Raw genomic sequence first — 25,788 nt, forward strand, 5'->3', positions numbered from 1 at the left:
CAGACCAGCCTGGCTATGGCGAAACCTCATCTCTACAAAAATACAAAAATTAGCCAGGCATGGTGGTATGCGCCTGTAGTCTTAGCTACTCAGGAGGCTGAGGCAGGGGGATTGCTTGAACCCAGGAAGCAGAGGTTGCAGTCAGCCAAGATCATGCCACTGCACTCCAGCCTGGGTAAGAGAGCGAGACTGTCTCAAAAGAACAAAAACAAAACTGCAGATGTTTTGCCTCCTGAAAGTCTAATTCAGTAGGTTTGCAGTGGGACCATGAATCTTCATTTTCAACCAGCAATCCAAGTGAGTAACCTGATTAATCACACCTTGAAAAACACTTGAAAACACCCTTCAGGCACTGATATTAACATTCAGTGTCACATGGTAACAAGTAAATATGGATTTCTTTTGCTATCAAATACATTTCTGTTCCAATCACAAGGGGGGAAAAAACCCAAAGGTACAATGATGCACTTACGAAGGTAATGAAATTCTTTATTGCTACTTAACTCACATATTGGTATTTATATCAATTTATGCCCAATCTCTAATAGGTGTCTGTCCACTTCATATTCCGTCAAAGCATTTAATACCTCAATACATCCAACTCTTGATAAACAATATGCAAGTTTTCACTTAACACCAAGAAAAAATTGAACCAAAAAGAAACCGATATTATTTAAACTAAGCAATAGTAGATTGCCTTCACAGTACAATTTATTATTAACAATAAGCTACATATTTTTGTTTACTCAAAATTACCAGAAACAAAACCATTCTTCTAAGAAATTATTATTTTGAGGTAATTCTCAGAATATGTAAATGCCCTCCAACAAAGGGAAAGACTAGACAATGCAAGTTCTTATGCAGCCGCAGACATGTGAACAAAATTTTCTTACCTGACAACTGCCTGATCATAGAAAGTTCCAGAATCATCAGGTACCACCTCAGGTGTTTGCTGTCTTTCTTCAGGTTCCTCTACTTCTTCTTCAGATTCTAAGTGAGAAAAAGATATTTAAAGTAATTTGTACTTACTGAATTCACATATACATTCACTTTCACAATGTTCACAAAACAACAGTGAAGAAAAACACATATAAATAAAGTAGGGCAATTTGGTAAAAATCATGGCATTGACTTTAAGGACAGAACTAAGGCTTTTAAGGATAGACCTTTTTTTGGTTTGTTTTTTTTTTTTTTTTTTTTTTTTGAGACGGAGTCTCGCTCTGTCGCCCAGGCTAGAGTGCAGTGGCGCAATCTCGGCTCACTGGAAGTTCCACCTCCCGGGTTCACACCATTCTCCTGCCTCAGTCTCCCGAGTAGCTAGGCGTCCGCCACCACGCCTGGCTAATTTTTTCTATTTTTAGTAGAGACAGGGTTTCACCATGTTAGCGAGGATGGTCTCGATCTCCTGACCTCGTGATCCGCCTGCCTTGGCCTCCCAAAGTGCTGGGATTACAGGCGTAAGCCACCACGCTTGGCCTTAAGGATAGACTTTAAGGCTACTGTAGTGTCTTGGTTTTTTAAGAGCATGGAGCCTAATGCAGGCTTTCACATAACTGGCTACATTAGCCAAATTACATTAGGCAGTTATCTAATGCAGGCTCTACCACTTTACTAGCTAGGCAAATGACTGCTTATCTGTAAAACTATATTACAAAATAAATATACTCTCAGCCAAATAAACAACATGCAAATTCTATTATTTTGGAGAAAATTTTCCATGAGTCTCTGTGTCTACACATCTTCCATGCCTACCCTTTCTTCTAGACTGTCTTTCAAGAACATTTATAGAGCAAACAGCTTTGAAAGCGTATCTCCCCCCAGCACAAAGAGTAGGCATGTTTACTGCCTGTTGTAATAGATCTGTGTTCCCTAAACTCAGTGTCCCATGCCTTTAACACAACCCACTGCAGTAGAAGTATCATCTAGCCTTCTTCATGACATCCTGTTGGTAAATGTGGCAAAAATGCTACTACCGTTGCTGTGAGGTAACCTGTCTCCTTCTGACCTAAGAGTCTTATATCTTCTACTAACATCCACGATATAAGCTAACCTGTTAGCAGCTTCAAGTAGGGTAAAACCTCAGACTCTTCATATGCCATGATAATTAGTTACTAATGAAGAACAGAGTGTAATGAAAACAGTAAAGAAACGCATGGTCTCTTAAGGGCAATCTGATGCCATTAAAAAAAATGTAGACAAGTAATTTAAAATATTTCACTACTTACCCTCCTGAGGCTCAGTGACAAACCCACCAAAGACCTCATCTTGGTATCTGAAGATATCATTGTGAACATAGAATTTATTTGCAACAGACCCCTGCAATGCCAACAGAAAGTTTTAATTTATTCAACAGACTTTTAGAAAGTCAAATCACTCCACACCATTGGTGACTGAGACAAGTCTGCTTCCATGAGACATCTGGCAATGTCTGGAGACATTTCAGTTTTTGTTGTTGTGGGGTTTTCAGACAGGGTCTTGCTGTCACCCAGGTGGGGGTGCAGTGGGCCATCACAGCTCACTGCAGCCTTGAAATCCCAGGCTCAAGGGATCTTCCTGCCTCAGCCTCCTAAGTAGCTAAGACTACAGTGGCGCGCCACCTTGAAAGGTTAATTTCTCTTTTTTCTTTTCTTTTTTGAGACAGGATCTTGTTAAACTGCCCTGATTGGTCTTTAATTCCTGGGCTCAAGTGGTCCTCCTGCCTCAGTCTCCCAAAGTTCTGAATTATGGGTATGAGCCAGCATGCCCTGCCGACATTTCAGTATTCACTACAGGGAATGCTACTGACAACTTATAAGGTTAGGGATGCTGCTAAATTCCTGCAATGCACAGGACAGGCTCCCACAACAAAGAATTAGTTGATCCAAAATGTCAACAGTGCCAAGACTGAAAATGCCCACTCTACAATAGCTGGTAACAAGACTACACTCACATATTTGCTCAAAACACTTTACCTCACCATAAGATAAATACGCAGAAACTGACAAAGTTCTAAGTATGTAAGATGCCACAGTTCACACCTCAAATCATTATAAGGCAATCATATTCTGGATGGGCGCAGTGGCTCATGCCTGTAATCCCAGCACTTTGGGAGGCCAAGGCGGGCAGATCACCTAAGGTCAGGAGTTCAAGACCACCCTGGCCAATATGGTGAAATCCCATCTCTACTAAAAATACAAAAATGAGATAGGCATAAAGGGCCACGCCTGTAGTCCCAGCTGCTAGGGAGGCTGAGGTGGGAGGATCACTTGAACCTGGGAGGTGGAGGGTGCAGTGAACCCAGACTGCACCTCTGCGCTCCAGCCTGGGCAACAGAGCGAGACCTTGTCTCAAAAAAAAAAAAAAAAAAAGGGCAATCATATTCCTAACTTCAGCAGGTATTCCCCCAAATCTGTATCCAAAAATATTGATATAAACACTCGAGAGTAATGTAGCCTGAAAAAGATTGCTCGCACTAGGTATAAGACACACCTGAGTGCAGATCCAATTATATAATTTATGAGTTATTCAGTTCCTAAGGCTGTTACTCCTCTGTGAAAAGAGAGGTATCAGCTAGGCACAGTGGCTCGCTCAACTCCTGAAATCCCAACACTTTGGACGGCTGAGGTAGGAGAACTGCTTAAGCCCAGGAGTTTGAGACTAGCCTGGGCAACATACTTTTTGTAGAGTGTGTCTCTACAAAAACAAAAACAAAAATTAGCCAGGAATGGTAGCCTGTGCTTGCGGTCCCTGCTACTTGGGAAGCTCAGGTGGGATTATCATTTCAGCCCAGGCAGTCAAGGTTGCAGTATGTCATGATCCTACCACTGCACTCCAGCCTGGCTAACACAGGGAGACTCTTATCTCAAAAAACAGAAAGGAAAGATATAAACGTATGCTTCAATACTCTGTGTACTAAATGAGACAGTTTACATAACACTGTATTATACTAACGAGAAGTTAGATACTTCCTTTAAAAGAAAAAAAAAACTGTAATTAAACCTATAATTGACAATCATACTCCATGTGATTCTTTGCATGTTTAGAAGTCTACCACATCTTTACTTTTTTTTTTTTTTTTTTTGAGACGGAGTCTCGCTCTGTAGCCCAGGCTGGAGTGCAGTGGCGTGATCTTGGCTCACTGCAAGCTCCGCCTCCCGGGTTCACGCCATTCTCCTGCCTCAGCCTCCCGAGTAGCTGGGACTACAGGCGCCCGCCACCTCGCCCGGCTAGTTTTTTTGTATTTTTTAGTAGAGACGGGGTTTCACCGTGTCAGCCAGGATGGTCTCGATCTCCTGACCTCGTGATCCACCCGTCTCGGCCTCCCAAAGTGCTGGGATTACAGGCTTGAGCCACCGCGCCCGGCCACATCTTTACATTTTAATCTAAGCCTTCCTCTAAAAATTATGACTGTAATGGCTTCGTGTAATTTTGCACAGACAAAAAGTTATCTCATATTCAAAGGTTAAAAGATTTTAGGTGTTTTTAGGTTTGCTATCCTAAAAAGAAAATTTAAGATTAATGCTAGAAGAAACAATGATTTAATCAACAAGTTCATACTGTGCCATTTCTATATACATGCTTAAGCAGACTGGATTCCTAACCTTGTTCAGTCTAGACCAATCCGGAAGAAAACACAAATGCAATCATTCGACATAAACTTGTCATCCTTTCGTAAGTATAACTAAAAAGAACCAGGCCTCCTTGAAGGAACAGGTGATTCAAGAATAGGGGCTGGGCCAGGAACAGTGCAAGATGAACCTGAAACATCTTATGCCGTAAGTGTTCAAAAAAGATAAAAAGAGAATCTCCCATACTTTATTTACAAATCAAAAAGAGAAAAAATAAGGCTGGGCACAGTGGCTCACACCTGTAATCCCTGTACTTTGGGAAGCTGAGGCAGGTGGATCACTTGAGGTCAGGAGTTAGAGACCAGCCTGACAAACATGGTGAAACCTCATCTTCTACTAAAAATACCAAAATCAGTCAAGTGTGGTGGCACGCTCCTAGTCCCAGCTATTCGGGAGGCTGAGGCAGGAGAACAGCCTGAACCCAGGAGGCGGAGGTTGCAGTGAGCAGACATGGAGCCACTGAACTCCAGCCTGGACGACAGAGTGAGACTCCATCTCCAAAAAAAAGAGAGAGAGAGAGAGAAAACATATTTAACTTTACAGTGGCAAAACCTAACTAATCAAAATTCATATCACAACTTAATGACATAATGTGCCTCTCTAACGTGAGGCAATGAATGACACACATAAAGCATCCTACAAAAAAAAGTGATTATGCTCTTCAAAAATGTCAATGCAATAAAAAAAAACCAAAAGATTAAGGAACAATTGCAGATTAGAAAAGACTAGAGACATGATAGCTAAATGCAATGTGCAATTATAGATTCCATGTTGGACAAGGAAAAAAAATAACTCTAAGACATTATTGGGATACTTTCCAAATTTTAAATATGGATTATAGAATAATTATACTGCATCAACATTTCCTGAATTTGATAACTGTACTATAGAATGGAAGAGAATTCTTTATTCTTAGGAAATGCCCACTGGAGTATTTTAGAGAAAGAATTACACACATGTGGGCAAGTGGTGACAGCTGCTCTAGGTAAGGTGTATAGGAGTTATTGTACCATTATTCCAAGTTTTCTGTAAGTCTGAAATTTCAAGTGTTATTAAAGATATGCACAACCGTTCATTGTTTTTTTTTTCCATGTTTGGATCATTACAAAATAATCATCCCTATACATACCTCAGGAGCAAGGACAAACGTTTGCATGAATCTCCTCAAAGCCTGGTTGTTGTTAGAGAGAAGCCCCATCACCTGGACTACCACACCATCATTTAGCGTGGCATGAGCATCAACATGGCGAATCTTGGTGTGGCAGTTGGTGAAATTTTGTGACATCACTTTCCTGTGGATTTCCTTAAAAAAAAAAAAAAATCAACTGTGAATGCCTTAAAATTTAAATAACCTCCAACTAAAAAAAAACTTTCAACAAAACACAGGTAAAGAGAATGTACATATTTAAATTACAGGAAACGCAGACTGGATTTTGATGTTTCTTTGTATAGTCTATTCCCAGTGACCACACTTGAGTTTTTTAAATAACTGTTCTGAATTAACACAAAGATGACCCCCATGCTAAAGCCAATTATCTTCCAACACACACAAGCTTTGTATCATGCAAAATTAACAAATCTGACATCACATAAATATTTCAACAAATATATTAATCAAATAGTAATAAAACACATCAACTTTTACTAAAAAGTTGAGAAATTTGATCCTCATCACCAAAACCTATTAAGTATGATCCACTTCAATTTTATGAGTTATTTTCTACCTGCTTAACAGCCTAAATAAGGCTTGAAATGCTTACTTTCTGTCCGTAGACTGCATCTGCTGGCTTTCCATTTGAATCCAATCCCCCATGGACATAAGAAGAGTTCTTTCCATAAAATCTGTAAAATGGGAAGATGATTTACTTGTCATCTTCAAGTATCTTAAGTTTTTTTTTTTTTTTTCATGTTTGATACTGGCAAATTTCTTTTTTTGGAGATGGGGTCTCAATCTGTCACCCAGGCTGGATTGCAGTGATGCGATCATACCTCACTGCAGCTTCTATGTGCCACGGCCAAGTAATCCTCTAGCCTCAGCTTCCCAAAGTAGCTGGAACTACAGGCACATGCCACCATGCCTGGCTGATTATTTTTATTTAAGTAAAAATAAGGTCTCACTACGTTGCCCAGGCTGGTCTCGAACTCACAAACTCAAACAATCCTACCTGCCTTGGCTTCCCAAAGTGCTGGAATTATAGGCGTCAGTCACCGCGCCTGGCCCTGGCAGAAATGTGTTTTCTTTTTCATCTTTGTATGCAATCATCTCTCTATCCCCTACATGCCACTTGATCAACATCTGCTGAATGGGAATGGATTTGGTTCCAGGTTTCGGCGTAGGATGATACTGTTGGGAAGGATCTTGTAGTTGCATGTCAAGATGGCCACCAATACATAAGTTCCTATTTTCACTCAGGAAGAAAATATGCAGTAAGGCTGGAACAGCTATATTCTCCATAGACTTCAAGTGTCCTTTAATTAATGTATCTGAGAATAAATGTGAGCAGTTTCCCTTAAACACCTAGTTCATGCAAGTGGTTTTAAAAGTACTTTTTAATCATTTTTGCTGATGCAATTAAGAATGTCAAAGTCAATTCCTCATAGTTTTCACCCATCTATGTCCTTCTTTGATCCATTTTCATTAAAACAATATTCCATCAGGAAAGCAACACACCAAAATGCTCTAACCCAGGGACAACCACTATTAAGATTTGACATTTGTCTTCCATCTTCCAGGTAAACACCTTTTTTTTTTTTTTTTTTTTTTTTTGAGACAGAGTCTCATGCTGTTGCTCATTCTGGAGTGCCGTGGCGCAGTCTCAGCTCACTGCAACCTCCGCCTTTTTTTGTATTTTTAGTACAGAGAGAGGGTTTCGCCATATTGGCCAGGCTGGTCTTGAACTCCTGACCTCAAGTGATCCACCCACCTCAGCCTCTCAGTCCACCTCAGCCTCTCAGCACACCTCAGCTTCTCAAAGTGCTGAGATTACAGGCATGAGCCACCATGCCTGGCCTATACTTCTTTCTTGTTGTCATGTTTTATGTCAGTTTTATTCTATGGGGTTGAAATAAATTAACCAAATGTAAAAACACAAAAAAAGGCTGGACGCGATGGCTCACGCCTGTAATCCCAACACTTTGGGAGGCCAAGGTGGGCGGATCACCTGAAGTCAGAAGTTCGAGACCAGCCTGACCAACATAGGGAAACCCTGTCTCCACCAAAAATACAAAATTAGCCAGGCGTGGTGGCGCATGCCTGTAATCCCAGCTACTCGGGAGGCTAAGGCAGGAGTACCACTTAAACATGGGAGACACAGGTTGCGGTGAGCCAAGATAGCGCCATTGCACTCCAACCTGGGCAACAAGAACGAAACTCCATCTCGGGAAAAAAAAAAAAAAAAAGAGCCAGGCATGGTGGTGGTGTGCACCCGTAGTCCCAACTACTCAGGAGGCTGAGGCAGGAGGATCACTGGAACCCGGGAGGCAGAGGCTACAGTGAGCTGAGATCTCACCATGGCATTCCAGGCTGGGTGACAGAGCGAGACTCCACCAAAAAAAAAATATATATATACACACACACACACACACACACACAAACTTAGCTGGGCATGGTAGTGCATGCCTGTAGTCCTAGCTATGTAGGAAACTGAGGCAAGAGGATCACTTGAGCCCAGGAGGTCAAGCTATGATCGCACCATTGCACTTCAGCCTGGGCAACAGAGTAAGACTGTCTCAAAAAAAAAAAGAAAAAAGAAAAGGAAGGAAGGGTAAAAACTGCTTAGAGACATGTTCTACCACTTAACAGTCATGTGCATATGTACTAGCAAATTTTTAAACACTCTGAGTGTATCTGCAAAATGAAGTTAACTCTCTTACAATGCCTTACCCCTCACTAAAGATTTCTGTAATGATCAGGAGGAAATGAGAAAAAATGTTCTGGAAATTTTAAACCCTTAACATAAAACCCAAGGGTGGTGGTTCACACCTGTAATCCCAGGATTTTGGAAGGCTGAAGCAAGCGAATTGCTTGAGTCCAGGAGTTCGAGATCAGCTTGGGCAACATGGTAAAACCGTCTCTACAAAAAAAATTAGCTGAGTGTGGTGGATTGTACCTCAGTCCCAGCTACTCAGGAGGCTGAGGTGGGAGGACAGTCTGAGCCCAAGAGTTCAAGGCTGCAGTGAGCTGTGACCTTGCCGCTGCACTCCAGCCCAGGAGAGAGATGAGACTGACTCACTCTCACTCCCTCTCTCTCTCTCCCTCCCTCTCTCTCTCTCACACACAGACACACACACACTCTCACACACCTCACACACACACACGAGATACATTCCATTGTCAGAGCAATGTCAAAACCAGCATTGAAAACATTCGTAAATTTTATTTTATACCTGATAATCATGTGGTATCCAATATGTAAGCTGGTCAAGGTATAAGGGAAAAAACAGTTCTGGTCCAGCGAATACACATTTTGAAACTATGAAATTATTCTAACAAAGCCACATAAATAGACAGTTTTGTATAAAGTGACATTGTAAGAGAAAATAATAGAAGCAATCTATAGATCCATCACTAGGAGATTAAAGTACACCATATCTCCATAAAAAACTTTGTAGCCACTAAAATTAATGGGATACAAATATTACCCTGAAAACATGATTCCAGATTATCAAGTAAGAAAGTTAAGACAGTATATTAAAACATGTTTCTATATATACAGAAAAACTGTTCCTGTGGTTTTACTGCTTTCATAATTTGTTTTAATTTTCAATAAGCATGCATCATTTTCTACTAAAGACACTGTAATTTTTTAAAGCACATCAACACAAAAGTATGGTATTACAGAAACAGTCACGGATTGTCTTCAATACATTCTTATTTTTTACATCCACCTCAGCTCCAGCAATCTTTATACTTTCTTAGCCAATAATGCATAACTATACCTTTACATTTCAACTGTTATTTTCCAATAATGTACAAGTTTGGGTAACTTAGTTTAACTTTTAAAAATTATTTTTTGGGGCTAGGAGCAGTGGCTCACGCCTGTAATCCCAGGACTTTCGGAGGCCGAGGCGGATCAATCACCTGAGGTTAGTTCAAGACCAGCCTGGCCAACATGGTGAAACCCCATTGCTACTAACAAAAAAAAAAATACAAAAATTAGTCGGACATGGGTGTGGGCGCCTGCAGTCCCAGCTACTCAGGAGGCTGGGGCAGAAGAATCACTTAAACTAGGGAGGTGGAGGTTGCGGTCAGTCGAGATCGCACCATGCACTCCAGTCTAGGCAACAGAGCGAGACTCTGTCTCAAAAAAAAAAAAAATTGGGGGACATTTATATGCAAATAAGTATTATGCAACAACCCTACAAAGTATATGATGATGAGTGGGAGAATCTCAAAGATAAGTACCACATACTAAAAGACAGCATTAGATGATGCAGCAGAAAAATGTCTTACTTACCTATGCAGCATGTCTGGGGCCTGGTTCAGCAGTGTGTAATATTGTCTCACAAATTCCCGCCCGACCAGCAGGGGACTAGGCTTCTCCATCACCATTGCTTTGGTCAATTCAACCTGGGGGGAAAAGAGTCAAATATGTCCAAACCTGAAGGATCAAACACAGGGGAAAAGACCGAATCATTTAGCTGAAACCAACTCAGAGACAAGATCACTTCAGCAAGTCGTTTAAAACACTAACAAACATCATAAAAACAAACAGAACCCAGAGACCAGTTGAGATTTTATACAAAGGTATTGCAATCGTATAAATACAAAAGGGGGAAATCATTATGAAAAATTCATCATTATCCCTAATATTCAATATATAAGAACCTCAAAGGTATATATTTCCAACCTACATCCCACTCTAATTTTCTTGTTTTGTTTTTGAGGCAGAGTCTCACTCTGTTGCCCAGGCTGGAGTGCAGTGGCATGATCTCAGCTCACCACAACCTCCACATCCCAGGGTCAAGCGATTCTCCTGCCTCGGCCTCCCGAGTAGCAGGGACTACAGGCGCACGCCACCATGCCCGGCTAATTTTTGTATTTTCCGTAGAGACAACGGGGTTTTAGTATGTTAGTCAGGCTGGTCTCAAACTCCTGACCTCATGATCTGCCCGCCTCGGCCTCCCAAAGTGCTGGGATTGCAGATGTGAGCCACAGCACCCGGCAATTTTCTTAAGTTATTAAACCCAAATAACAGTGTTCCAGTTATAAAGTTATAAGCACATTCTTGAGGCAATATTAGACTCAAAGGCAATAATCTTAAACAACACAGCTTTGACATCCAGAGACAAACGATCACATTTTCTGGCCCATCTAAATCAGATAAACTTTTAGAACAGCATCTTTTAAAAAGAAACTACAAAACTAAAAATTCTCAATATGCTTACTACTTCATTCTATAATGTAATAAAAAAAAATTTCAAAATAAAATGGGGAAGTTAGCAAACAAAAATGCTTACACTCAAAATAATTCCTACTGTATCAAAATTGTGATAATTTAAAGTTAACACATTTGAGTGCCAAGAAAGGCACCTGTCCCATAAGAAGTCCAATTATTGTCAGCTCTTACCAAAAAACACTTTTTGAATTAAAACCCTGAAATGAGATCATTCCAGCTTTTCATTCATGGGAGAAGAGATAAAATTATCCCAAACTTAAACATAAAGGCAAACAGAGATAACGTACAGATTTAATTACCACAGAAAAGAAAAATTTTAGCTTTTTTTTTTTTAAACAGGGTAGACAAAATAGATTGATCCATTTCTAAACAAGCAATTTGTGAAGATATATTTACTCTCACCTAGTTCATCTTTGCATTATTCTTGAATATCTATTCCAATTAGTATTTATTTCACCAATGCCTGTTATTGTCCCCAAAACTACAGCCACTAAGATCAATATGAAGGTTCCCAGTCATACTAGGAGTATTTCACCTTCAGGCATGTGTATTGAGGATATCAGTAAGAAGAATCTGGATCCTAAGTCTTAGACTAATGTACTTTAAAAGTTAGCTGGCCACGGTGGCTCACGCCTGTAATCCCAGCACCTTGGGAGGCTGAGGCAGGCGGATCACTTTGTCATTAACTTAACATTTTAACAGTTTATATCATTCTGCAAACTAGGGTCTCAATTAGCATTTAATTTTCCAAACAGATTCTACTTTGAGTTGAGACTGTCAACTTCAGAAACATGCAACATGTTAGTCAAACATGCAAACATGCAACAGCTGTTAGTCAAACCAAATTTTCAATACTCTCGTACTGAAGATTTGCCTCAAATACCCTTATAGTTTCCCATTTACACTGTAAACAGTTCCATTTGAGTGGCAGCTGGCTCCTAAAGTCACTCCTTTAATGTAAATAAATATATTATCTATTGATAATAAATATCCACCAAAGAGCTCAAGGGAAACAGTAGCAGTATTTTTTTAATTCCACATGACTAAATATGTATTTCCTTTTAGTAAAAAAATGAAACTATACTGCTTCACTGCTTTAAAAAAATATAAGTCCTAAATTAAAATAGTCAAAGGCTTCACAAACTCTACATTAGTCATGGTCAGATAAAACATACTGAATAAAGAATACAAACTTTTTCCCAAATATTAAGTTTTTTAAGAGCAGAGACCATTTCTTACCCAACCTTTTGGCCCCAAAACTTAATGTCTGACACATAATACACACAATTTTTTTATTCAACCTTCTCATACAAAGAGGTTAGAATTTTATACTAGCAGAGCTGATTTCTGACCATCTAACTAACAAAACTGACTTACCAGATTTTCCAGCATTTAGATAACATAACACTGTTTCTTTAATTATTAAAAAATGTTTGAGATTAGTCTGGGCAACAACAAAGCAAGACCCTATCTCTGAAAAAATGAAGAAGAAAATATTAGTTAAGTGTAGTGGCACATTCCTGTAAGTCTCAGCTACTCAGGTGGCTGGGGCAGGAGGAATGCTAGGGCCCAGAAGTTTGAGGCTGCAGTGAGCTATCATCATGCCACTGCACTTCGGCCTGGGTGCCAGAGCAAGACTCCATCTCAAAAAAATAAAGTATAAAAATAAACATAAATATAAGAACACTGGCCAGACACAGTGGCTCACGCCTGTAATTCCAGCACTTTCAGAGGCTGAGGTGAGCAGATCACAGAATCGAGAGATTGAGACCATCCTGGCCAACATGGTGAAGCACTATTTCTACTAAAAATACAAAAATTAGTCAACCGTGGTGGTATGCACCTATAATTCCAGCTATTCGGGTGGCTGAGGCAGGAAAACTGCTTGAACCCAGGAGGCAGAGGCTGCAGTGAGCCGAGATCGCACTACTGCACTCCAACCTGGGCGACAGAGCATGACTCCGTATCAAAAATAAAAAATAAAAAAAAGAATGTTTAGGTAAGTTCTTCACTGATCAAAGACCACACACTGAAAGTTTAGTGAATAATTTTGTTATTCTCCGTTAAAAAAAATCTGGGCTGGACTTAGTGGCTCACGCCTATAATCCCAGCACTATGGGAGGCCAACACAGACAGATCACTTGAGGCCAGGAGTTCGAGATGAGCCTGGCCAACATAGTGAAACCCTGTCTCTCCTAAAAATACAAAAATTAGCCAGGCATGGTGGCAAACTCAGGAGGCTGAAGCACAAGAATCACTTGAACCTGTGAGGCAGAGGTTGCAGTGAGCCAAGATCACACCACTGCACTCCAGCCTGGGTGACAGAGCAAGACTCCGCCTTTTAAAAAAATAAATAAATAAAATAAAATAAAATAAAATAAAAACCTGTTTCTTTGATCATTCACAGCAAAAAAAAAAAAAGAAGGAAAATGTAAATTTTGGCAATTTGAATCTATATAGTGTAATAAATCCTAAAAAATTGTAAACCATCTCTCTGAAATCTTCATCTTTTCTGGCCCAAAAATAAAATACAAGCTATGAGAAATGTGAACATAATACCTCTTGAAAAAGAATTCTCACTCTTGTTCATCAACTCTCAATTCTATCAAATCTAAAAATAATTAAGCAAATTTAAACAGATTAGTCACAGAAAGGCCGGGCGAGGTGGCTCACGCCTGTAACACCAGCACTCTGGGAGACCAACGCAGGCAGATCACGAGGTCAGGAGTTAGAGACCAGCCTGACCAACATGGCAAAACCCTGCCTCCACTAAAATTACAAAAAAATTAGCTAAGCATGGTGGCGTGCGTCCATAATCTCAGCTACTTGGGAGGCTGAGGCAGGAGAATCACTTGAACCCAGCAGACGGAGGCTGCAGTGAGCCGAGATCACGCCACTACACTCCAGCCTGGGCAACAGAGCGAGACTCCATTAAAAAAAAAAAAAAAGATTAGTCACAGAAAAGACAGTTTTGCCAGTGACTAATCTGCTGTTACAGACATTTTATGAAATCTATGAATTACCTCTAGGGGGGAATAATTTTTAAATAAAAATGTATCCATTATCAATGAAAACACATGCTAGTATCAGAAGGGGAAAAAAGAAAATATATGCTAAAAATGTCCAAGATTCTCCCTCATTTATAAATACTCTCAGCACACTAAGTCCTTTTCTACAGAGGTTTTGAAAATTTCTACAACTATGGACTTTGGCTGTTCCTAATGTAATGGCATACACCAATGCATGTTGAAATATAAATAATATTCTTAAGAATGATATACACTGATACCATTAAGATCTACAAAGATCATGACCTTGAGTTTACCAGTTCCAACTGAACCATCCAAATTTAAGACAAAGTTTAAGAGTTGTCAAAGGCTACCTTTAACATGAGTAAAATATGACAAAATAACTTTGAAATTGAGTGTTATTTTTAAATAGTGAATAAACATTTCAAAGACAACAAAAGGAAACCCCCAAAATTTATTTAACCAATTCTCACTAGGGAAAATTCTCCAACACCATTCACTTGCTGTGACCTTGAGCTAGTAACTTAATCTCTCTGCACCTCAATTCTAACGTCTGTAAAATTAAAATCAGAATTATAGCAATTAAGTGCCTGACAGTAAGCAGGAAATGTTAGCTATTATTACTATCAGTATTAAAATTATTAACTATAATGAAGAAAACCATTTCTACATCCCACTCTCTTGTGTCACCTGGATGGGTATTTTCCTTATTCTCCTAGAGATTAAAATGGAAGAGTATTTCCTAAAGGAGTTAAAAAAAAAATCCCAAGCATCTAACATAAAACTTTATCTACCTTTTGGGTGAACTACAGCTGATCCTTCAACAAGGTGAGAATTAGGGGCATGGAGAGCCCAGAATTGAAAATCTGTGTACGACCTGACTCCTCAAAATTTTAACTACTAATGGCACGTTGGTGACCAGAAGCCTTACCAATAACATAACGAGTCATTTAACTATTTGTAGGTTATATTATATGCTGTATTCTTATAATGAAGCTAAAGAAAATAAGAAAATCATATGCAAAATACATTTACAGTACTGTATATGTTTATGCTGTCTGTTTAAAAGACAAATCACCTCTCTGAAATGGCAGGTAACCACAGCTGCAGACCTCAACCTATGGTACAAATCAAGCAATTTAATATTTCCTTGTAATGTCATAATTTTTCTGTTTCTTGGGAGTGCTTTCAGAATCATTAGTGATACGTCGTATGGGTCCCATGGTGTTATTCAAGGCTTTCAGTATTGTATTAAACATGATGAGAAATACTCAACGAAAAGAAATCACTTTTTACTGCATTCAAATTTACCGGAGAAAAGAACTGCTCGCATAAAGATGATTAGCATCACACAGTGCTGTAAGCAAATTGCAGTATTTACAGGAGGTGGCTAGGGAAAAAAATTATAGTACAGTATATACTAAGGTTAATTTTATGCAATTATAACTTAATACTGTATCTTTACATTTGTTGACATTTCTCTTGACTGCAAATGGTGCCCTGAATGGTCTCCAAGTGTTTGTGTGGGTTCATTTTGATACATTTTAACTCTGTAATAGATCTGTAATAGACTTGTGTATATTTATGGTAGTAAATAACAGCATCCACATATATTTTATGCATTCATGACAAACCTTTTTCTCAATTTTTTTTTTATTATTTCTAGGCTATTCAGTTTGTGAGCTTTTTCAAATTGTTACAAATCTCCAAAAAACAATTTCCAAAATATTCATTGAAAAAAATCTGCTCAAGTGGACCTGAGCAGTTCATACCCATGTTTGTTCATGGTTCAACTGTACTACATGAACTTTCAAATTTTCCACTTGATCCCAAGTTTCCAGATTGCATAGTAACTTTAAAGAAACTCCCCATCAATAATTGTGCTGAAGTTAACATAAAAACGTTAAGGGTCTAAAGAACTATGAGCATTATCAGTCAGGCGCCATGGCTCACACCTGTAATCCCATCACTTTGGGAGGCAGAGGCAGGCGATCACGAAGCCAGGAGATAGAGATCATCCTGGCTAACGCCCGTCTCTACTAAAAATACAAAAAAACTGGCTGGGCATGGTGGCGGGCACCTGTAGTACCAGCTACTCAGGAGGTTGAGGCAGGAGAATGGCGTGAACCTGGGAGGCGGAGCTTGCAGTGAGCCAAGACCGCGCCACTGCACTCCAGCCTGGGTTACAAAGAGCTGGGCAGGCAGGGGGAGAGGATTATCTATCTATGAGCATTATCTTCCAATTTTTAACAGACAGATGGGCAGGGAAACATGAAGGCAGACAATACTCCACCTGCATTTTTAATGGCAAAGCTCACTCTATCTATAAAGTAGCCAAATGCCTTCATAGCCCATTTTTAGTGCCAGTTTTATAAGAAAATATAATATATAATAAAAGATTAGTATCTAGAATGTATATAAAACTGCATACAAATCATTAAAAGAATAACCCAAGAGAAAAATAGGTAAATGAAATGGAGTTGCCAATTCTCAGGAAAGTACTAAATGGACAGCAAACAAAACAGAGTAAGTAACCAGGAAAATGCAATTAATAAATTCTCTCACTTCTCACAGGAGATACCTTACAAGACATGCGCCAAAGTATTAAAGTCTCAGTCAACACCAAACATTGGCAACTAAGTAAAAAAAGAGCCTGCAGGACTGCTGAAGATGAAGTCTCAAATGGTACAACCACAGTGGAGAACAATTTTGCCGTTATTTAATAAAATCAAAAACACTCTGATGAAAATCTTGCAGTTCTCTTCTAGGTACGTATACAAAAGAAACTCACCCAAGACAAAACAAAGTCACACAAGACAAAAACAAGTAACTGTCACCTTATTTCTAAAGTACAACACTGGTAACAATCGACATGTCCATCAAATAAGGAATGGATATTAAGTTGTGGTTTACTGGCATTAGGGAAACCTCTATATCTAAGACAACCATATGAGAGCACTTTTAAGATTGAAAACAACTCCTATTAATTATGTCAGGTTAACTGAAGTGAATCAGGAGTGTCCCTGGCAAACTAAGACATATGTCACCCTATTTATGCCTGCCAGAAAGTGAGCACAGAACTCAAAAACATTATTAAAAAGAAAAATCAGTTCCCAAATATGTACTGTGTGATAACATTACATATATTTAAAAGTGTTTTTAATATACGGAAATACCAGGTATCGTACACAGATACACAGGCTGGACATAAAAAGACAAATGGATCCATGAAACAGAATGGAGTTCACTAACATATCCACACGGACAACTGTATTTCAAAAATTGCAAAGACAACTCAGTGGAAAAAGTACACTCTTTTCAACAACTGGTATTGAAACAATTAGATATCATATGGAAAAAACAAAAACAAACACCAGAACCTCAATTCATGCCTCACACCACATACAAAATTTAACACAAAATGATTCAGTGTAATAAAAGTGTAAAACCCAAAACTAAACTTCTAGGGAAAACTTGCATGACACTAAGCAAAGATTTTAGACACACCAAAAGCAAATGAAGAAAGCAAAATGATCATGTAGACTGCCTCAAAATTAAAACCATCTGCTCTGCAAAGACCCCATTAAAAGAATGAAATGGCAAGCAGGCAAGCCACAAATTAGGAGTAAATATTTGCAAAGCATTTATCTGATTTATTTATTTATTTATTTATTTATTTATTTTAGAGGGACTCTTCCACTGTCACCCGGGCTGGAGTGCGGTGGTGCTCACCGTAACCTCCACCTCCCAGATTCAAGCAATTCTCATGCCTCAGCTTCTCAAGCAGCTGGGATTACAGGCACACACTACCACGTCCAACTAATTTTCGTATTTTTAGTAGAGATGAGGTTTCACCATGTTGCCCAGGCTGGTCTCGAACCCCTGGCCTCAAGAGATCCACCTGCCTCAGCCTCCCAAAGTGCTGGGATTACAGGTGTGAGCCACCACGCCCAACCCATACCTCTAATTTTTAAAAAACTCCTATCCAGAATATATAAAGTACTCTCATGACTGTAATCCCAGCACTTTGGGAGGCCAAGGCGGGCAGATCACCTGAAGTCAGCAGTTCGAGACTAGCCTGCCCAACATGGTGAAACCCCGTCTCTACTAAAAATACAAAACTTAGCCGGGTATGGTGGTGGATGCCTGTAATCCCAGCTAACTCAGGAGGCTGAGACAGAAGAATCACCTGAACCCAGGAGGCAGAGGATGCAGTGGGCAGAGATGGCACCATTGCACTCAAGCCCGAGCAACAAGAGCGAAAGTCTGTCTCAAAAAAAATTAGTTATTAAGTAACCAGTCCCATAAAATATGAGCAAAAGATTTAAAGATATTTCACCAAAGAAATTATATAAATGCCAAATGAAAAATGCTGATCACTAGCAATTACAGAAATGCAAATTAAAACCTGTGAGGTACCACTAAACACCTGTCACAATGACTAAAATTAAAAAGACTGACCATACACACTGTTAGCCAACATACTGGCAGAACCGGAACCCTCCAAACATTGCTGGCAGCAATGTAAAATGGTACAACCACTTTAGAAAACAGGGAGTTTCTTTAAAAGTTGGGCATACATCTACTACATGATCTAAACATTCCCCTATTAAGCATCTACCCAAGAGAAATAAAGGCATAGACCCATACAAAGACTTGTACACAAAGTTCAGAAGCTTTATTCGTAATAGTCAAAAAGCTGGAAATACAGCTTTTGTGTTTCAATGCCCACCAACAGGTAAACCAATAAATTGTGATATACCTACACAACAGACTAGCACTGAGCAATTAAAAAAAGAACATAAGGTATTTACACAAAAATTCTAAAAAATGCAAAGTAATCTACAGTGATAGAAAGATCAAGGATTTCCTGCAGGGAGAAAGAAGGGTGGGAGCAACAAGCAAGAAAGAGGGAAAAGGAACATGAGAAAACTTTTGGGGGTAATGGATAGGTTCACAATCTTGATTGTGGTGATGGTTTCATGGGTATACGTTTTTTTAAGAGTCTGCTATGTCGCCCAGGCTGGAGTGCAGTGGCAAGACCATAGGTCACTGCAGCCTCAAACATCTGGGCTCAAGTAATCCTCTCTGCCGCCTCAGTCTTTCGAGAAGCTGGGATTACAAAAGGTGTCTGAAATTATCAGGCAGTACATTTTAAAAACATGCAGTTTATGTCAATTATACCTCAATAAAGCTATTTTTAAAAATTACCCCATCAATAAAACAGCCTGGAAAGATGTGAAGAAGATCCCTGGAAGGAAGGGAATGGAAACCCATATAGAAAAAAAAGGAGTCTTAAAGGGCAATGCAAAATGTCAAATGTTAATTCTGAGTACAATAGTATTTAAGTGGTCTTTTTACTTTAATGAAGTTGTCAAAAACACCAAGGAAAACAGCAAGTGTTTGTGTGTACCAACTTGAGCATATATTAAATTTTTGTAAATTTTGTTTCAGGATTATGCTATGTATTCAAAAATTTGATATTTGGTTCTCTAAATCGTAGGAATTTAGAAACAAAATATTTTCCCAGAACCAGAGTAATGTCTGTGCTTAGAGTGAGAGAAGTATCAATATCACTGGGCCTACTGTCAATCTATTTTTCCAAACTCTTCGCATTTACCACCTGTCACCGTCCTTCAAAATTCTTCCTGACAGCTCCCTGGAGAAATGGTTAATTCTGGACCTGAGATAGGCAAAATACAAGATAAGCCTGAAATAACTGGTAATTAATGAAAGAAAAAACATGCTTTCAAAAAATAGAAAAGACAGGGAAGTGTCAAAAGGACAAAAGAGCCAAAAAAAAAAAAAAAAAGCTGGAACAACATGAACAACAAAATAATCTGTGGCCCGCACAATGGCTCACACCTGTAATCCCAGCACTTTAGAGGCCAAGACAAGAGGATTGCTTGAGCCCAAGAGTTCAAGACCAGCCTGGACGATATTTTATAAAAATATAAAATAAATAATCAAAAATAAGTAAATATCAGCAAGGATAATTGTGGATTACAACCCAAAGAATAAAATTAATACCGATGGTCTATAGTGATATAAATGAAAAAAAGAAAAAATATGAAGAATACACAAATCTTCCTTACAGGAAATTTATACTGTAGAAGGAATGAGGGAAATTAAAAAAAAAAAAAAAATCACCATTAGAACTCAACAGTAATAATAGCAGTAATAATAATGGATCTTGTCTAAAATCCATTAAAATGGTAAAATTAATGAGGGGAACTTTATTTGCTTGGCTTCGAAGCATCTCCCCCAAAATACTAACAGTAGCTTCAATATATGTCCACAAATTCACATTCTCCTCCCTCTAGAAAGTAGAGCCTAATTCCCTTCTCTCCTTGAGTGTGAGCTGGACTTGGTGACTAGCATCTAAGGAATAGTATGTGAAGGGGAAAAAATACTAACCTGACAGATTAACCAAATCATCAGGTTAAATTCATTCAACCAGTTATATATTATGGACACCCAATATGTGATAAAAGTAATTTCTGTGGTATTCTTCCCCCAAAAATCCGTAACTTCAGTCTAATCATAACATCAAATCCAAATGAGATCAAGTGTCATGGTCATGAAAGACAAGAGGCAAGACAAACTGACACAGATCAGGAGACTACATACAATGTGGCATCTTGAACTGGATCCTAGAACAGAAAAAGGACATTACTAGAAAAACTAAGGAAATCCAAATAAAGTCTTTCATTAAGAGTATTTTATCTATGTCAATTTCTCAGTTCTGCTAAATGTACCTTGATTATGTAAGATGTTAACACTGGATAATGGGTATGTTAAGACCTCTCTATGACAACTCTTCCAGAAATCTTATTTTATCTCAAAAATACCATTTTCCTGAAAGAAAAAAAACTTCAGGAATCAGAATACTTAACAACTATCTTTTATCTCAGTGTATCCCTTCCCCACTCCGAAGTTAAAACCTACTCAGGTTCATAAAGAAAAACCTTCATTCTTTCTCATCAAGTGAAAATCTATGTTACAGTTAATACTAATGCTCATCGGCAAAATTCTTAAACCGATGATCAAGACAGGTGGATACACTCCAGGGAAATCTAGGCGACCTCAGAGTGCAGAAACAAGGGTGTACTTAAGGCACAGCCTATAGCTTTGCATAAACAGCATAAGGGAGAAGCCTGCAAGAGCAGGTAGGTGTCACATTCATACATTCCAGATTCAAAATCCCTCTAAGTTTTTTAAATTAAGGAAATAAGCTGACTATAGTACCCTATTAGGTACCACATGCTTTTCAAAACAGTTTTGACAATTCGGTTTCAGAGCACCAATTCACTTCTTAGTATAAGTATGGTAATACCACAGGTGTGAAAGCACTTTCAAAATACGCAAAGGGTTACACAAATACATAATGATGCTTTATATAGCCAATGAAGTTAATAGCCACCAAAGATTACACGCCGACAAAGTAGATGTGTATACCATCCAGGGAGCCAAATTTATCTCAATCATCTTTAATCTTTACTTTTTATTAAGTACCTAAGATACAACACACATACCAAAAACGTATTACATGACAGACTGGCCATCTGACAGAAGAGGGACTCTATCACAAAGTCGCCTGAAGACCTTATTTACTAAGCTACAGGCTGTGAGGGCAATTTTTTTGAAATTGCTTTCCACCTTGTAAGACAGAATATTAAGACACTATTCATGTGTTAAGACATTATTCATGTGGATGAATTATTCCTACTCTTAACCTTATCACCTGGTTTGCAATTTGGCCTTCCCAACTAAAGACAGACAGGATGTCCAAGAATACTCAAAAAAAAAAAAAAAAAAAAGTAAATAGCTGATTTCTGAGATGTAAAATTATAAACCTAGTTTGCCACCACATTGTGATCACCAACTACATGTAAGATAACAGTTGCTGAATCTAAATTTAACTCCAGGGCTTGGAAGGGCAGTACTGCACTACCAAAGGTTTTTCCTACTTGGTGTGGACAAATTACTGGGGGGGCGGACGAGGCTTCCTTTCTTTTTCTTTTTTTTTTTGTGACCTACCTACTTCCACAATTATTCATTCTTCTTCCTAAAGTCAGTAATAGTTTTGTCCAAGGAAGCCAAAGCACAATATAATTAAACAAACAACATACAATGCCTATTTGAATTCTGAAACAAAAAAAAAATCAATTTGCAAACTGTTAAAAGACCAAGTGGGTACTTTTATCAGACTGACAAAAATAAAAAATTGTAAAATTGGCTTTAGTCACAAATGTAAGCTTTATGTTAAATTTTGTCTTTTAACACTAACCCCATCAGTCCCAAGGACGATATAAAATTCACAAACTTTTACAAAAACTTAAAACTGCCTTCTGCCGTTCACTTTCTATGCAAAATACTAGAACGAGTGGGGAAAAAAAAGAAAAACCATGAGTTACAAAAGAAAAACTGCTCTAAGTAGGTCACAAACCAACATAACCAAAATCTCCTAATGTTCCCTGGAGGACTGTCAGCTGAGAACAGCAAACTGAGTTAAACAAAGAACTGTCTACTTTTCTACCTGTAAGAGGTACAAAAGCTAGACTTTTCTACCGGTAAGCAGCTCCAATGGTAGGGATGTAGGGCGGCCGTGCCAAGCCTTACATTACCACAATTTGCTTCAACTCACTAGTTCCTGATAAAGGAATGCACAAGTGATCAGCTGGAGCACCGGTCAGTGAAATAATCACGTAATTTGCATATTCCTGCCCAAGTGATAACCATTTGCCTGAGGCCAAGAACTGTATTTTTTTTTTAATATTTTAAGTAGAAACTAACAAAATTTTCCCTCAATAATGCGTAAGGTAATTTCATTCTATTTTGCCTCAAGCTGTAATAAAATTAGCTGGACTCAAGCTTTAACAGTTTAAATGCAGATCATTCTAGTGTTTTTCCATTTGACAACTTAAATTGCTCGTCTTTAAGTCTAAGTTAAAATGCTAATTCAATAGTTAACCAGTCTGTAAGGGCAGGTAACCGGAATTGCTACACCAGGAAAGTTCAAGTAAATGTTACTTGGAACATTGTTACATTATAACGCATAACAGCTTCTCTAGAAAGAGTTTCTAGAACATGTTTATAGAAACGTTTATGTTTATAGAAGCGTTTCTATAACATAGTAAGATTTATTTCACTAAGCCAAGGAGTATGCTGGCTTTTAAATAACCTAAAATATGGTAACTCTACTAGAAAAATATAATCTCAAGTGTCTGAAGAAAAGCATCCTGTTTCTGCATATACACAGGAACCCAGCAGAGTAAATGCTAAATAAACGGAGTGTGTACACAAACTTTCATCCACTGATCTCGACTGTCACAGTTGTTTTTTCCAAGACATCTCCAACACCAGTAATTCGGCCAGGGTGACACGCGCCACAGAGATCAAATGTATATCGTAACTGGGCGCCATCCTTTCCATTCCAATTCCGTATTTTAACCCACAGATGCTAGTGAGATCTGAAACTCGTTGCTTTGCACCTCACTTCCTTCAACTATAAAGTTAATCTTCTCAAGGTCTTTCTCCAAAAGCCTCCTCCAATTAAAAAAAAAAAATAGAAAAAAAAATTCAACGTCTAAAACCGGAGCCTAACTTCCCGCTGGCGGGAATTTCCCATCACCAATCTGAGTTTCAAACCCGATGAGGAACACAGTCGATGTTCATTTGCACTTACTCATCGTTTTCCCTACTTTTTTCCAGAAGTTACTGTCGCGGCACATCTACCCACGGCCTGTACGAATACACGTAGAAAAGCAGCCCAAACCCTTTTCCTTTGTCACATTCCCACTACCAACCCTTGTCTCCCTGGAAGCCCAGAACTAGCCCAAGTACAAATGCCGCTGCAGCCTGCTCGGCAGGTGGCCTTTTGAGGCTGATGCTGTCCCGAGGGACAAGTGCTCTGGGGGCAAAGAATAAAACAGGCTTGGGAAGCGGGGGACTCGGAGTCAGAGGGCCCGGCGTCAGCAAATCCCCGCCCTTCCCGTGCGTGCCTGTGACCCCGCTCTCCAGACCCTTGCCTTGGGCCGCTACGGAAGGAGGACAGCCGTACCCACCTCGCCGGTTCACTGCGACAATCAAATCAAAGGCAGAAAAACGGCTCCGCACAGTGCCGGGCACATAGCGAGAGCGTGGAAAGAACACTGGTTGTTAATATCACTCCGTGCACTCGCTGCTCCCTTTCCTCCCTGCAAAACTGAAGGCACTTCTGCGGCGCGCGGACCACAAGACTCTAGACTTTAGTGCTGCACCCACCCTTAAACGAAAGCTTCCTTCTGGTCCGAACCGACTGGATCTCTTGGCCAGGGGACGAAAAGACTCCGCAGGCGCGTGGCGGAGTGGGTGGCGGGCGGGAAACGCTGGGCGCAGAGCCCCTAGTCCTCGAGGCCGCCCTGGTGCCCGGGCGGCGGCCGCGACTCACTCCCGCCCCGCGTGGCCGTTGAACGCAGCACGCGCACGCGGCGGACACGGCCACGCGCCCCAGTCGGGAGGGGAGGGGGAGCGGGGAGCCGCCGCGCTCCCGTCCGTCCGCCGCGCGCGCCTGCGGCCGTTGGGGCTGGGGTGGGGGTGGGGGACGCGCCTGGCGCGGCCGCCGCGAGCGCCACTCAGACTTCTCCCTCTCACAATTGCCGCGGCTCGGCTTAGTCCTCTGGCTGCCCTGCCCCGCCCACACCCCTGCATACCTACCTGATTGAGCTGGAGAGGAACTAGCTCTGCTCCACAGCACCAAGGATAGCAGAAACCCCTCACGCAACTGCGTCCGCACACACGCGTGCTCCGCCGCCGGTCTATATAGCTGCCACTCACCCTAACTTGTTGCGTCCAGGTCGGGCGACGGGATGACCAATCCCGACCGCGTCCTCCGGGCTCTTCGAACAGCAATTGGGCACTTACTGGGGATGAAGGCGTGGCTCTTGATTGGCTTTGACTCATGCCTATGAGACTGTGAGGATCTCGTTTCCCTAGTAACAGATCGGCACTAAGAGAGACCAATAACCGAAAAGTACAATAGAAAGGCGGGTGAGCAGTTCTTTGACTGATACCCAGAGTAGCCAATAAATATGCGGAGCTGCTCTTATTCGTTAACACGTCTTCCCCTGGGCGGAGATCCGTTTTCCATGCAGGAGCGGTTGCGCCACAAGGTGGGGCCCGTGTACTTTGGGGAAGTAAACCCCTAGCAACTAGGAGGCGGGCGCCCGAGAGGCCAAGACAGCCTGTGGCCAATCGCAATGCCGGAAGGAGTTGATAGACACGGAGGTTGCGCTGCTCGGAAGAGACCGAGCCCCAGGGCGACCGTGCCCTCTGGGTGGTTGTGAGGCTATGCAGGCTGCGGCTTCTGCTCTCTTTCCTTTCTTTCTCTGACTTGCTGGGTCCCGGCTCTGAGGCGTGCACACCGCCTTTTCTGCACAGTTTGGTACCTGTGGGGAACTAAGTGGCAAAGTTTCCCGGGTGGTTTTGTTTTTATTACAACTTTTTTTTTTACATACGACGGCCAAGGGCCTTGCTGCCCTCACCATTACTCAGCACTGCTGTGGGGCACGGGAAGGAAAGTCGCTCCTGCGCCGCCTGCGGGCTCCCGCCGGAAGGTAGCCAGTGGAAGCGCCTGGGAGCGCGCCCTTCCGCCAGGCGCTTCCGGGCGGGTGCTGCGAGGCGGCCGCGGGCGTGTGGCGAGGCTCCCTTTGTGGCGGCTGAGGCACGGTGGTCCGCGCGTGCTCCAGTGTAGTTTGGGCCCTCGCACCACGT

The 25,788-nt window shown here is 40.5% G+C and overlaps 1 protein-coding gene across 4 annotated transcripts in view; it reads right to left on the bottom strand.

Annotated features, from left to right (window-relative positions):
* LOC105466839 (G3BP stress granule assembly factor 1) overlaps positions 1 to 24,884 on the bottom strand; it is a 39,697-nt gene extending 14,813 nt beyond the window's left edge. Inside the window, exons 1-6 of one of the 4 annotated variants that reach the window (XM_011715918.3) lie at positions 24,733 to 24,884; positions 10,064 to 10,176; positions 6,368 to 6,449; positions 5,737 to 5,910; positions 2,226 to 2,316; positions 894 to 990 (exon numbers count right to left, since the gene is read on the bottom strand). In XM_011715918.3, coding sequence (XP_011714220.1) covers positions 894 to 990; positions 2,226 to 2,316; positions 5,737 to 5,910; positions 6,368 to 6,449; positions 10,064 to 10,158 — 539 coding nt within the window. In that variant the 5' untranslated portion in view covers positions 10,159 to 10,176; positions 24,733 to 24,884. Of the gene's footprint in view, positions 1 to 893; positions 991 to 2,225; positions 2,317 to 5,736; positions 5,911 to 6,367; positions 6,450 to 10,063; positions 10,208 to 24,300; positions 24,418 to 24,732 lie in introns of those variants that run through there. The other 3 variants (XM_011715919.2, XM_011715920.3, XM_071098187.1) reach the window with 3 other exon arrangements.
* Positions 24,885 to 25,788: the final 904 nt, after the last annotated feature.

Source organism: Macaca nemestrina, chromosome 6 (genome assembly GCF_043159975.1).
Source record: "Macaca nemestrina isolate mMacNem1 chromosome 6, mMacNem.hap1, whole genome shotgun sequence".
NCBI lineage: Eukaryota > Metazoa > Chordata > Mammalia > Primates > Cercopithecidae > Macaca > Macaca nemestrina.